The sequence below is a fragment of the Equus przewalskii genome, chromosome 21, assembly GCF_037783145.1.
Source record: "Equus przewalskii isolate Varuska chromosome 21, EquPr2, whole genome shotgun sequence".
In the NCBI taxonomy this organism is placed as follows: domain Eukaryota; kingdom Metazoa; phylum Chordata; class Mammalia; order Perissodactyla; family Equidae; genus Equus; species Equus przewalskii.
In genome coordinates this window covers 38711040-38725224 of record NC_091851.1, presented here as the reverse complement: position 1 = coordinate 38725224, position 14185 = coordinate 38711040, and the positions used below count along the sequence as shown (strand labels likewise).

Here is a 14185-nt window from a genome sequence, read left to right as displayed (position 1 = left end):
AGATTGGCAACAGTTGTTAGCTCAGGTACCAATCTTTAAAAGAAAAAGAATGCCATACCAATGTGCAGGACATTTCCCAGACGACAAAAACTTCTTTTCCCTGGCACTCAAAATTATGTGGTAATAATAATGCTGAAACGGTGAACAATTTTCTATTTTTGGAGGTTTAACATCACAAAGAGAAAAGCACTCACACTTGATTTTAAAATAATCAGTTGGCATTATTACCTGAATTCTCAACTTTTAAGGTCATCACTAAAATGTCCTGTTAAAAATAGAAAAAAATTAGAGAGCACTTTGCCTGCCTGCTTTAAGTGTTCAGAACATACTAGATAAGGATATCTACTCACTTTTTTGTCAAACTTGGCCAGGGTTTGTGATCCTACCATCAGTAGAATTAGTAAATATTACAAATTGTACATGTTTTGACTTGACTTAAATTTTTTTTTTCCCAATAGAAACTATGTTCCAACTTCCTGTCAACAATCTTGGCAGTTTAAGAAAAGCCCGGAAAACTGTGAAAAAAATACTTAGTGACATTGGGTTGGAATACTGTAAAGAACACATAGAAGTAAGTAGCATGTCATTTTTTAATTTTAACATGACTCAGCTTCTGGTCTGTTACTTTGTGTGTCAGCAGCCAGGATGGCTAATTCTTAGGTGTGATTCTGAATTTTACCCACAGCATTAGGTTCACCAGAACTTTCTCATTTAGCCTGACTTGTTCCCTTTTCCCTAAAATGGGCTTTTTCCTCTTTGCATCCTGAAGCAAAAGCATCACGAGTGAGAAGGTGCGCATGTCAGACACTTGCTGGGTGCTTTAAGACTGCCTCTAAATTCAGACCCTGCAAACAAGCCCTGGAGGGACGTAGAAATTCTGATCTCCAGTTTACAGGTGAAGAACCAGGGAAGAAATAGGTCCAGCTCGCAACTAAGGCTGTGTCAGGGTCTGTCTGTGGGACTCGAGAGCCTAACCTCCTGATGTGCCTGAAGTGCTGGTTGCCCTTCTGATTGTTGAGGCTGGGGGGTTGGGTGCTTGTCTCTTTCCTCAGGATTTGAGCATTTGTTGGTCCTTTTGACCCATCATAGACTATTACCTTCCCCTGTGTAGCAGTTTAGACTTTATAAACTCTCTTTCCAGCCGTTTTATTCTATGAGCTTTATAACAGCCCTGTGGGGTAGCCAGTGCAATGGTCTCCTCCATTCCAGATCTCATTGCTCCAGGTCTTGTGGTTAGTTGGTTGAAGCCTCTAACTGAAAAGGAATGTTTAAAGCTGTTTTCCCCACTAGCATTTAAGTTCCAGCTGGCCAGGGACCATAACGACCTTGTCCATTCATGTACCCACAGCATCTAGGACAGTGCTGGGCACGTCATGGGCACTCAGTAACGTCTGATGGAACTGAAAGTAAAACAATTTCCTCCATGCAATAGGTTTTTTTTCCTGATCCCCACTAATAATACTCTAGGGGTATATCATGAAGACTAAAGCTTCTCGAAAGTGGGCTTCTCTGCTTGTGTTGTCTCCAGTGTAAGAGTTCACTCCACTCTCCGTCCCCTCGAGTTCAGGTCGATCTGCCCCATGAAACGCCGTTCATAATCTTCAAGAGTAAATAATAATCTAATAATATTATAATAATAAATAAGTAATATCTTGTATTTGATCTGTTCCTCCCGTTATTATACCCATTACATACTCTGGAACCTGCATGTACTTGACTTTCTCACTGAACTGTGAACCTCTTAGGAGCAAGGTGAATTTTCCCCTAAGACTTTATCTTCCCAGCCTGGGGGGAGGTGAGCCGTTAGATTTTTCCATAAGAGTATAAATTTAACATAATACTGCTTACTTTCTTTAAATAGCTTTCTCTCTTCTCTTTCAGAGTTTTCTTCCCAGTCCCCGCTCCCTTTTCTTTTTTTTTTTTCGCACAGAACCAGAATATCACATCTGTAGTGCTGTAAGCAAACATTGCTGTCTTACGCTCATTCTAATACTACAACTGATGAGTTACGACACTGGAAGGGTGCTTTGGTATTAATACGTGGCTGAACTTTTTTACTTAATTAGAACTTTCAGCAGTTTCCTTGGAAACCTGGCTGACCACAAAGGGAATGTTTGGTTGATAGAAAATGTTCACTGCAGCTTCCATGTGCCTTTTTGTATTTCTTAAGAGCTTCGTTGCTCCTAGTTTAGTTCCTGGTGGGGTGGTTTTTCCTGTGTATCTCCCCAGCCCTAGTTAAGAGAGAAAATTTATATGTAAGATTGGGCTAGAGTTGATACCGCTGTGTTTTTGTAAACTTCTTTCACTGTTTTCTAGGATTTTAAACAGTTTGAACCTAATGACTTTTATTTGAAAAACACTACATGGGAGGATGTAGGACTGTGGGACCCTTCACTTACAAAAAACCAGGTAAGTGGCCCAAGAGACCTCCCGATAGCAGCATCCCTGGTACACTCCGTGGTCAGCCCGAGACCCTTCATAGTAACGCATTGTTTGTAGGCAACAGCCTAATGTGGAAAGTGTCGAAATTATTTCATATTTTCCTAAGTGGTAGGGAAAATTAGTGAAGAACTTTTTGTCATCTTTGTCATTGGACTAAAGCTTCAAGTGTAAGAAGAATAGGAAATTTTGTTACTTAAAAGTTCTAAAGCCCACTATATACCACCGTTCGCTCCGAGAAGTACTTTGGCTCTTCTGTGTCTAAAATGTTCACATTCTGTTCATCTAGATTATCCATCATTTTTCTGTTCTGGAGAGGGGAGGATCGGACTCTTCCTGCCATTTAAGTTTTCTTATTCCTGTATGTTGATGTTAGTGCGCCTGCCCCCCGTTCCCCCCGCCATAGAGGTTGAGTAAGATGGGATAGATGGTTCTATAGGATGTCAGTGATAGAGGTGTAACTTAAATTTTTACAAATTGGAATTAAAAGCAATATTAGATAGTTCAAGGTGCCAGCAATGCCAACAACTATCTATGACAAAGATGCAGATAGAGGTGGTGTTTCCTTTTCCATGGGGAGAAGTGATTGGTAGTTTAAACTTGACCGTTACCTCTTTCAGTAGTGATTGCTGGATTGTTGACCTGTTTTTCTGTCAGAACATACTTGGCAGGGGATTAGTGCTTTTTAACTCTGCCTCAGAAATTTGTAGTGTAGCTGTCTGGTTCTTTCTTAGTAATGCTCAAGGAAAAGGTATTAACCAGCAGTCAATAGGAAAGCTTTCCAGTGGGGCATATCATTTAGTTAATTCAGTTTTACGAATCCCAAAGCCCAATATTCTAGCACTAAAGAAGGGTTGCACTTTAGGGAAAAGCAGAGTATTTCATTTTGGTTCAAACCGGTATCTGAAACAGTAAGTTTCTAGAGAGAAAGGATAATCTCTTGCCAAACTTGGGTTTCACCTGTCTTGTTCGAGGAGCTACTTGTGCAGGTGTTAGTGAGCATAATTCTGGAAGTTGCTCTGTGCCAGTGTGTTCTGCAGTGCTTGATTGCCTTTTTAACACCAAGCACGCCTTACAGTCTGTGGGAAACTTTAACTTCATTTGAATCAGAGCAGCTGTCACTTCATTCCTTTTTTTGAAGCTGCTCTTGCTTGAGAAGCAATAGCATGGCTTGTAGAAGAAAGCTGACTTTTCAAAATCAGTAGTTTTTTGATCAGGAATGAAATCTGAATACTACACCGTACTTCGGTCAGACGGAAAAAAATGTTTGAGATTTTTGAAGATGTACCTTTTTTCTATGAAAATTTTTCCATGATAGAAACGATAAAAGGTGTATCTTTATATGTTATTGCCCCATTGCACCATGACAGTCTGGGCCCTGAATTTTACTACATAGTAAATCTGAAGCCTTTAGCAACTTCCTCATTCATGGGGTGAAAGCAATTTCATGTACAGTCATGTGCCATGTAACGATATTTTGGTCAGCGACGGACTGCATATACAAGGGTGTGGGGTTCCATAGATTATAATGGAGCTAAAGAATTCCTGTCAGTCAGTGACATCGTAGCACTACGCATTACTCACGTGTTCGTCGTGACCCTGGTATAAACAACCTACGGCACTGCCAGTTCTATGAAAGTATAACGCACACAGTTCTGTACAGTACCTGAAACTTGATAATGAATGACTGTGGTACTGGTTTATGTATTTACTGTACTGTACCTTTTATCGTTATTTTAGAATGTAGTCTTTATACTCATAAAAAAAGTTTGCTGTGAAACAGTATGCCGTCTTATGCCAGCAGCAGCCTCATACATCTCATGTTACCACATCTCGATTACATCATTTTCTCTTGTGTTTGATTTAATCTCGTGTTGCTTTGTTCATCATGGTGCCTAAGCGTACAAAACCCACTGCTAATGTTGCCAATAAGAGGCCACATCAAGTGATTGACCTGGAAACAAAATTAAAAGTGATTAAGGACTATGAAGGTGGAAAGTCAGTGATGGTTATTGCTCGCCAGTCAGGCATGTCCCATTCCACCATAGCTACGATCTTGAAGAACAAGAGCAAAGTGACAGAAGCTGTTAAAGGATCTGCATCATTGAAGGCAACAAGACTAACAAAAATTCAAGAAGGGCCCATATCAGACATGGAGAAACTTCTAATGACCTGGATTCAAGACCAGACACAGAAGTGTATCCGTCTCAGCACCATGATGATCGTAGCCCAAGCAAAAACTTTGTTTGCAATGTTGAAAGAAAAGGCTGGACCAGACTATGATGTTGAATTTACTGCCAGCTCTGGGTGGTTTAAACGGTTCAGGAATCGTTACTCATTACGTAATGTGAAAGTGAGGGTGAGTCTGCGGGTGCTGATGTGAAGGCAGCTGGAGAATTTTTGGAAACTCTAGATAAGCTGATTGTGGAGGAAAATCACTTGCCAGAGCAAATATTCAATATGGATGAAACCGCCCTATTTTGGAAGCGGATGCCTGAGAGGACTTCCGTCCGTAAGGGGCCAGGTCAACGCCAGGTTTCCAGGCTTTTGAGGACAGGACAACAGTCTTGCTTGGGGGCAGTGTTGCAGGCTACAAATTGAAACCCTTTGTGATCTGGCACAGTGCAAACCCCAGGGCCTTCAAACATATCAGTAAGCACACACTGCCAGTGTACTACAGGAGCAGTAAGAAGTCATGGATGACCCAGCTCCTCTTCCAAGATGCCCTCCTGAATTGCTATGCCAGCGAAATGGAGAAGTACTTTCAGAGAATAACATACCTTTTAAGATTTTGCTTATCGTTGATAATGATCCTGGACATCCTCATTTTGTTGGTGATCTTCATCCCAATATCAAAGCAGTGTTTCTCCCTCCAAACACCACCTCTTTGATCCACCCAGTGGATCAAGGAGTTACAGCAGCTTTTAAGGCCTGCTACCCGAGGAGGACCTTTGCCCAGGCTATTGCTGCAAGTGAAGAAGACACTGATGCAGCTCTGGAAGGACTACGACATCCATGGCTGCATCAAGGACCTTGCTTGGGCTTGGGGTGATGTCACCAAGAAGTGTATAAATGGCATCTGGAAGAAGACATTCAGGAGGTTCATCCATGACTTCAAAGAATTTGCCAAGGATGAGGAGGTTGCAAAAATCAACAAGGCTGTGGTTGAGATGGCAAACAACTTACCCTGGGTGTGGGTGAGGACGACGCTGAGGGGCTCCTGGAGGTGGTTCCTGAGGAACTGACTGATGAGGAGTTACTGCAACTGGGACAGGAACGCGTAGCTGAAGAAGAGGCGAGAGAAAAGGAAACTTCACGAGAAGAAAAAGAACCCGCAGGAAAATTCGCAGTGAAGAGTTCAGCAGAAGCTTTTGCAGACCTTACCTAGCTCCATAAAAAGTTTGAAAACATGGACCCCAACACCAAAAGCTTTTCATTAATAGAGTGGAATGTTCATGGTGCATTATTTGCTTACAAGCTCATCTGTGATGAAAAAAAGACAGAAACCAAGCAAACCACCAAGGAAGTATTTCTGAAAAGAGTGACACCTCCTCGAGAAGAGCCTCAGGCAGGTCCTTCAGGAGGCATTCCAGAAGAAGGCATTGTTGTCATAGGAGATGACGGCTGCATGTGTGTTATTTGCCTCCAAAGACCTTCCAGTGGGACAAGATGTGGAGGTGGAAGACGGTGATGTTCATGGCCCTGTGTAGGCCTTGGCTAATGTGTGTGTGTGTCTTAGTTTTTAATGAAAAAGTTCAAAAAGTAAAAAACTTTAAAAATAGAAAAAACCGTAGAGAATAATGGTATGAAGAAAAATATTTTTATGCAGCTGTACAGTGTGTTTGTGTTGTAAGCTAAGTGTTATTACAAAAGAGTCAAGTTTTTAAAAAATTAAAAGATGATTAAGTAAAAAAGTTATAGAAAGCTACGGTTAATTTATTGAAGAAAGAAAAATACTTTTAAGAAATTTAGGGTAGCCTAAGTGTGCAATGTTTATAAAGTTTATAGTAGTGTAGAGTAATGTCCTAGGCCTTCCTACTCACTCACTGACTCACACAGAGCAACTTCTTGTCCTGCCAGCTCCGTTCATGGTAAGTGCCATATACAGGCGTACCATTTGTTATCTTTTATACTGTATTTTTACTGTACCTTCTCTATGTTTAGAGACACAAATACTTACCATTGTGTTACAGTTACCTACAGTATTCAGTAAAGTAACCTGCTATACAGGTTTATAGCCTAGGAGCAACGGGTGGCTATGCCCTAGAGCCTGGGTGTGTAGTAGGCTATACCATCTAGGTTCGTGTACGTGCACTCAGTGATGCTCGCATGATGACAAAATCGCCTAACAACACGTTTCTCAGAACATATCCCTGTCGTTAAGCAATACGTGCTGTAGTTTATTCTTGTCATTTCTAACTGTGAAGTGTTTATCCTGAACCCGTTTGTCTTCGGTTTGTCTAAAACTCATCAGCAAATGTGACTCCAGTCTTTTCTAAATATTGAGGGAAAACTTACAATTCAGTTTTTTATTTATACTGTGGGACCCAAATAAAAATATTTAGTTTAAAGCAACTTTCTCGTTTGAGTTTATATTTCATAAATTTATTTTGCAAAACAAAAAAATTATACTCAAATCAATGCATTACAGAGTTTCAGTTCTAAAAAGAACGTTATGTTTAGTAAAAATGGAGAATATCTAGAGAAAAACCCTGGAAGCTTTCCTGCCTGTGTGAAGTGGCGTTCTGATTCCAGTTTTTGTCTTTTCTTTAGGACTATCGGACAAAACCTTTTTGCTGCAGTGCTTGTCCATTTTCTTCAAAATTCTTCTCTGCCTACAAAAGTCATTTCCGGAATGTCCATAGTGAAGACTTTGAAAATAGGATTCTCCTTAATTGCCCCTACTGTACCTTCAATGCAGATAAAAAGACTTTGGAAACACACATTAAAATATTTCATGCTCCAAACGCCAGCGCACCAAGTAGCAGCCTCAGCACTTTCAAAGAGAAAAGCAAAAATGATGGCCTTAAACCTAAGCAGGCTGACAGTGTAGAGCAAGCTGTTTATTACTGTAAGAAGTGCACTTACCGAGACCCTCTTTATGAAATAGTTAGAAAGCACATCTACAGGGAACATTTTCAGCACGTGGCAGCACCTTACATAGCAAAGGCAGGTGAAAAATCACTCAACGGTGCAGTCCCCTTAGGCTCAAATGCCCGGGAAGAGAGTAGTATTCACTGCAAGCGATGCCTTTTCATGCCAAAGTCCTACGAAGCTTTGGTACAACATGTCATCGAAGACCACGAACGCATAGGTTATCAGGTCACTGCCATGATTGGGCACACAAACGTGGTGGTTCCCCGATCCAAACCCTTGATGTTAATTGCTCCCAAACCTCAAGAGAAGAAGGGCATGGGACTCCAATCAAGAATTGGTTCCCTTGCTTCTGGAAACGTCCGGTCTTTGCCATCACAGCAGATGGTGAATCGACTCTCAATACCAAAGCCTAACTTAAATTCTACAGGAGTCAACATGATGTCCAGTGTTCACCTACAGCAGAACAACTATGGAGTCAAATCTGTAGGCCAGGGCTATGGCGTTGGTCAGTCAATGAGACTGGGTCTCAGTGGCAATGCACCAGTTTCCATCCCTCAGCAGTCTCAGTCTGTGAAGCAGTTACTTCCAAGTGGAAACGGAAGATCTTACGGGCTTGGGTCAGAGCAGAGGTCCCAGGCGCCAGCAAGGTACTCCCTGCAGTCTTCTAATGCCTCTTCTCTTTCATCAGGCCAGTTGAAGTCTCCCTCCCTCTCCCAGTCACAGGCATCCAGAGTATTAGGTCAGTCCAGTTCCAAACCTACTGCGGCTGCCACGGGCCCTCCCCCAGCCAATACTTCCTCAACTCAGAAGTGGAAAATATGTACAATCTGTAATGAGCTTTTTCCTGAAAATGTCTATAGTGTGCACTTCGAAAAAGAACATAAAGCTGAGAAAGTCCCAGCAGTAGCCAACTACATTATGAAAATACACAATTTTACTAGCAAATGCCTCTACTGTAATCGCTATTTGCCCACAGATACCCTGCTCAACCATATGTTAATTCATGGTCTGTCTTGTCCATATTGTCGGTCAACTTTCAATGATGTGGAAAAGATGGCGGCACACATGCGGATGGTTCACATTGATGAAGAGATGGGACCTAAAACAGATTCTACTTTGAGTTTTGATTTGACATTGCAGCAGGGTAGTCACACTAACATCCATCTCCTTGTAACCACATATAACCTGAGGGATGCCCCAGCTGAATCTGTTGCTTACCATGCTCAAAATAACCCTCCAGTCCCTCCAAAGCCACAGCCAAAAGTTCAGGAAAAGGCAGATATCCCTGTTAAAAGTTCACCTCAGGCTGCAGTGCCCTATAAAAAAGATGTTGGGAAAACCCTTTGCCCTCTTTGCTTTTCAATCCTAAAAGGACCCATATCTGATGCACTTGCACATCACTTACGAGAGCGGCACCAAGTGATTCAGACGGTTCACCCAGTGGAGAAAAAGCTCACCTACAAATGTATCCATTGCCTTGGTGTGTATACCAGCAACATGACCGCCTCGACTATCACTCTACATCTAGTTCACTGCAGGGGTGTTGGAAAGACCCAGAATGGCCAGGATAAGACAAATGCACCCTCTCGGCTTAATCAGTCACCGGGCCTGGCACCTGTGAAGCGCACTTATGAGCAAATGGAATTTCCCTTGCTGAAAAAGCGAAAGTTAGATGATGATAGTGATTCACCCAGCTTTTTTGAAGAGAAGCCTGAGGAGCCTGTTGTTTTAGCTTTAGACCCCAAGGGTCATGAAGATGATTCCTATGAAGCCAGGAAAAGCTTCCTAACAAAGTATTTCAACAAACAGCCCTATCCCACCAGAAGAGAAATTGAGAAGCTGGCGGCCAGTTTATGGTTATGGAAAAGTGACATCGCTTCCCATTTTAGTAACAAGAGGAAGAAGTGTGTCCGAGACTGTGAAAAGTACAAGCCTGGTGTGTTACTGGGCTTCAACATGAAAGAGTTAAACAAAGTTAAGCATGAGATGGATTTCGATGCTGAGTGGCTATTTGAAAATCACGATGAGAAAGATTCTAGAGTCAATGCTAGTAAAACTGCTGACAAAAAGCTCACCCTTGGGAAGGAAGATGACAGTTCCTCAGACAGTTTTGAACACTTGGAAGAAGAATCCAATGGAAGTGGTAGCCCTTTTGACCCTGTTTTCGAAGTTGAGCCTAAAATCCCCAATGATAACCGAGAGGAACACATACCGAAGGTAATTTCTGAGGATGCTTTAGAATCTGAGGAGAAGCTAGACCAAAAAGAGGAAGATGGTTCAAAGTATGCAACTGTTCATTTGACTGAGGAACCAACCAAACTAATGCATGATGCTTCTGATAGTGAGGTTGACCAAGACGATGTTGTTGAGTGGAAAGATGGGGCTTCTCCCTCTGAGAGTGGCCCTGGTTCCCAACAAGCGTCAGACTTTGAGGACAACACATGTGAAATGAAACCAGGAACCTGGTCTGATGAGTCTTCCCAGAGTGAAGATGCTAGGAGCAGTAAGCCAGCTGCCAAAAAAAAGGCTACCATGCAAGGTGACAGAGAGCAGTTGAAATGGAAGAATAGTTCCTATGGAAAAGTTGAAGGGTTTTGGTCCAAGGACCAGTCACAGTGGAAGAATGCATCTGAAAATGATGAGCGCTTATCCAACCCACAGATAGAGTGGCAGAATAGCACAATTGACAGTGAAGATGGGGAGCAGTTTGACAACATGACTGATGGAGTAGCTGAGCCGATGCATGGCAGCTTAACCGGAGTTAAACTGAGCAGCCAACAGGCGTAAGTGCCTGGTTCTCTGCCATCGGTGACATGCTGCAACCTGGCACTCTGTGCTCTCTTCACTATGACTGCGAAGCTGTATTCTAACTGGTACTGCCTTTTGAGTGCTGGGTCATCAGGCTGTGGGAACATGTGGCCACTGCAGTCCCAGTGGTTATTTCTAAGTCTGTGACACATGATTGGCCGATCTTGATTCAGGACTTGCTTGTGACAGACACAGTAACTAAATGTGAAAAATCAATAAGCTGGTGGCTCACGAACGCACATGGGGAAAAGCAGAGGTTTATTTTATCTGCCTTCTCAACATTTCTTTCCCTCTGTAAAGTGTTTGGTTGGATGTCCTTGAGAAGCGTTATCCTGATTCACATGGTAGTGTAGGGCCAACATACAAGCTACCAGTCCAATGTGTATAGTAGACTTTGGGGAAAATCCATTTTTTTTCATGTATTCATTCTGAATAGTTGAAATGTATATTTGTACAGTCTTTTAGACCTATTCAAGTGATGCTTATGATATTGTTATTGTGTACCCATCATAGATTTGTTTCTTTTTTTAGTGTTGCCCTTGCTGTGTAATAAACGCTATATCTAGTTTACCTAGCAAAAGCTTGAACCTGCGCTAGTATGGACTTTTGGACAGACTTAGTTTTTGCACATAACCTTGTACAATCTTGCAACAGAGGCCAGCCACGTAAGATATATATCTGGACTCTCTTGTATTATAGAATTTTTCTTGTTCTGAATATCCTTGACATTACAGCTGACAAAAACAAAAACTGGTATTTCAGATCTGTTTTCTGGAATCTTTTAAGCTAAAATCACAGGCAACAATTGACTTTGCAGCTACTAATTTTGACACCTTTTAGATCTGTATGAAAGTGTGTTGTGTTGAAGCAGCAAACCAATGAATGCTGCCTTTTGGATATTTAGTTTTATCTTTAGTTAAACACCACCCTGGTGTATTCATTTATACCATCTAATATATGACACACTGTTGTAGTATGTATAATTTTGTGATCTTTTTTTCCCTTTGTATTCATTTTAAACATCTAAATAAATTGCTGTATTGTGCTTAATGTAAATATTTGCTTTCTTACACGTTACAGTCCTGTGTGTCATTATGTCTTGTGCCAGTTGATGCCATGGCTCTTTCATCAGAGATAGAAGCCACAGCCACTGAGGAAACTGTGGAAGACCAAAACCTGCCACTGCATAAAGAATGCCCTCTCTTGGGGCACCTGTTACAGATTCTTTTGGTTTGGTTTGGTTTTGTCTTTTTCCTTTTTAACTGCTGAAGTAAACATCCTTGAGTCTTTTTCTGGTTCCCCTTTTGTTAAGGAGCAGAGCCTGCTTATATATGTAAACGTCTTCAGTGATAAAAGGATGTAAACGTAAATTGGTATTAATATGCAAGCAGAATTTTAATGCCCTGGTGTTCTTCTAAATGAAGTAAATGTTAGTTTTTACCTTAGAATGGGAACAATTGTACTAAACAGGCAACTACTCTCTGCTTTTGTTACAACTGTCTTGACCACCTTGCTGTTGAGAAAAAGGCTTCGGAGATCACACATTCAGAGGGCTGTGAAGATGGAAAGAGCTGGAATATTTACTATGCATAGATTCCCAAGAGCAACTCAAACTAAAGAACAGAAAGGTACAAGGAGGCAGAATTAGGCCAATGTTTTCAGCAATTATAACAAGGAAGGGATGCTCCCAGTCCGTGCAGAGGCTGGTCAGTCACCTCTCGGGGACCCTGGCCTAAAGAGTTCTGAAGTGGCTGGTTTCCATAATTTCTAAGACTCTTTCCGAAAGATTTGTCAGTGCTTTTGTTACCTGGGGGTAGAGAATTGACCAACCTCCCCCTAAAATGTTAAGTCATGCTTCTCAAAAACAATACAGGAGAAAGGACAAGACTAGACCAGAACCTTTTGAGGCTGGCATGGAGCTGTTTTAAATCTGTTATACAGGTAGAGTATAAATTCTTTGGACACCAGCTAATATTTAGGATGGATGTCCCCAAATCAAGATGCTATGGATTACCAAATCAGAAACACTGGCATTGCGAAGGTTTCTTCTCTTACTTAGCAATAGTAGTACCAGGTGAAGTTAAGGCATCCCACGTTTGTTTTGAAGTTACTCTGCCTAGTTAACAGGTGGGAAGAACCTAGCCTGGGCTCATGAGTCCTGTGTGGCGTACCAGCAAGACTTGTGCAAGATAGCAGAGTGGGGGACGTAACCTGGTTGGACGTTTGAGCAGAGAGATGAGTGCGCTTCCTTGCTGAGGTAGTGAGGGTGGGCCTTGTTGGCGTTTAGAAAAGAGTGTAGCCACCTAAGATTGGAAAGAAAGAAGATCCCCAACTAGGAATGTTGCAGAAGCCCTGAAAGTGTCTCAATAAAAGCCATTTTAAAAGAATGTTGTTGCGACTGTTTACTTTTGGAATAATCTGGAAATAAAAGCTGTGGCAGTTTGCCACCTTCTAATTAAAGAATGTAACTGTAGACTAGACAATTCTGTAGATTTTCTTTTTACCCTTCAAATTTTCTTGTGGCCGTGAGTTCCAGAGTCCGACTGACTAGCACTGTAGTTTGTTTCCCTTTCCAGCACATGGAAGCATTTTCTCGTCCCGTCTTTGTCTCCCTGTCATTGAGCAGTACAGGTCTGTATCAGACAGCTCTTGGACCCTCCAAGATCCGAGCAGAAAAGGATCTGTCCCTTGTACCGCCCTATATTTGTGTCTGGTCCAAATGCCTGCCCATGTGTAAAGATGCGCACTCTTTGAGAAGAGAGCACAATAAATGCCACATTTGAAAGGGATCTGTCAAAGATTGGGGAGTGCCCCCTCTGAAACACGTCACTAGAAGCTATTAAACTTCTTTTGCCACATGAGTACTGCCATATAGAGGGGTGGTTCCCCTACCTCAACTGCAGGCTGCCAGCACCAGACCCTCAAGATGGGACCCCAGAAACCATCTCTTGGTGATTCTATGCCAATAAAGCTTGACAGCCGCTTAGCTTGAGTGATGGAATATTTACTACTATTCACCAACAAAATTGAGTAGAACATTGACTATATGGATTTCACTGAGCATCAGGTCAGCCTTCTGCCCCTCCTTCAGGCAATTTCTACCCATTGTGACTCTCAACTTCTAACCCACCCTGTTGCTCATTGGGTTGACGATAATTGCAAGGATGTTTTGCCAAAGTGTCATGTAGGAACTTCTCAAACTTCTAAATCCCCAAAGACTGAAATGGGAAGAAGCTGCTCCTGCCGCTCCCGAGCGGCATTCCAACAGAGCACTTGGCCGCCGCGAGGTGGGCTAGAAATACTCAGCTGAGAGAAACTTGACAGTGAGTCAAGTTAGAAAATAAAAACTTCTACCGACTGCTACTGGAAGGTTAGCTTGAAAAGGGATCCAAACTGACACCAAAGGAGGGTTATTTGCTAATTCTTTGCTTCCTATTACTTCCCATCAACTTAACTCCACTTTAAATAATTAACTGCAACGTGCACTATACTTTGAATCTAGTGGGATTGCAACTTAGGTGGGGATTGTGTTAAGAAATCAGCATGTGAGGTGAAAGCTGCACACCCTGAAAATCCTTAAGATTTTAAAGTGCTTCAACTAAAAGGCAGGGGAGGAAGGTGCATAGTCATTTCCGGGACGTGCTCTGTGGGTGGGTGAAGGGGTGGGTCTTCGTACTATGTACAGTTGTTGCAGGTGTGTGTTGCAGCGTACAGTGTTAGAGCGTCTGTGAAACAAACCAACCCCCGCCACACACACACCATCAGGACTTGGGTGTGAGACCGTTTAACCTAAACTGGCTCTTGTAATAAAAATCTTGCTGTACCTTTCTTATGTCTTACT

At 42.1% G+C, this 14185-nt stretch overlaps 1 protein-coding gene across 5 annotated transcripts in view; it reads left to right on the top strand.

Moving 5' to 3' along the window:
* Positions 1-12731, top strand: part of ADNP (activity dependent neuroprotector homeobox) — a 35037-nt gene extending 22306 nt beyond the window's left edge. For 3 of the 5 annotated variants that reach the window (XM_070589454.1, XM_070589453.1, XM_008543453.2), the window contains 3 exons: positions 459-571; positions 2317-2409; positions 7213-12731. In XM_070589454.1, coding sequence (XP_070445555.1) covers positions 464-571; positions 2317-2409; positions 7213-10323 — 3312 coding nt within the window. In that variant the 5' untranslated portion in view covers positions 459-463 and the 3' untranslated portion in view covers positions 10324-12731. Of the gene's footprint in view, positions 1-458; positions 572-2316; positions 6531-7212 lie in introns of those variants that run through there. The other 2 variants (XM_008543452.2, XM_008543454.2) reach the window with 2 other exon arrangements.
* The last annotated feature ends 1454 nt before the right edge of the window (positions 12732-14185 follow it).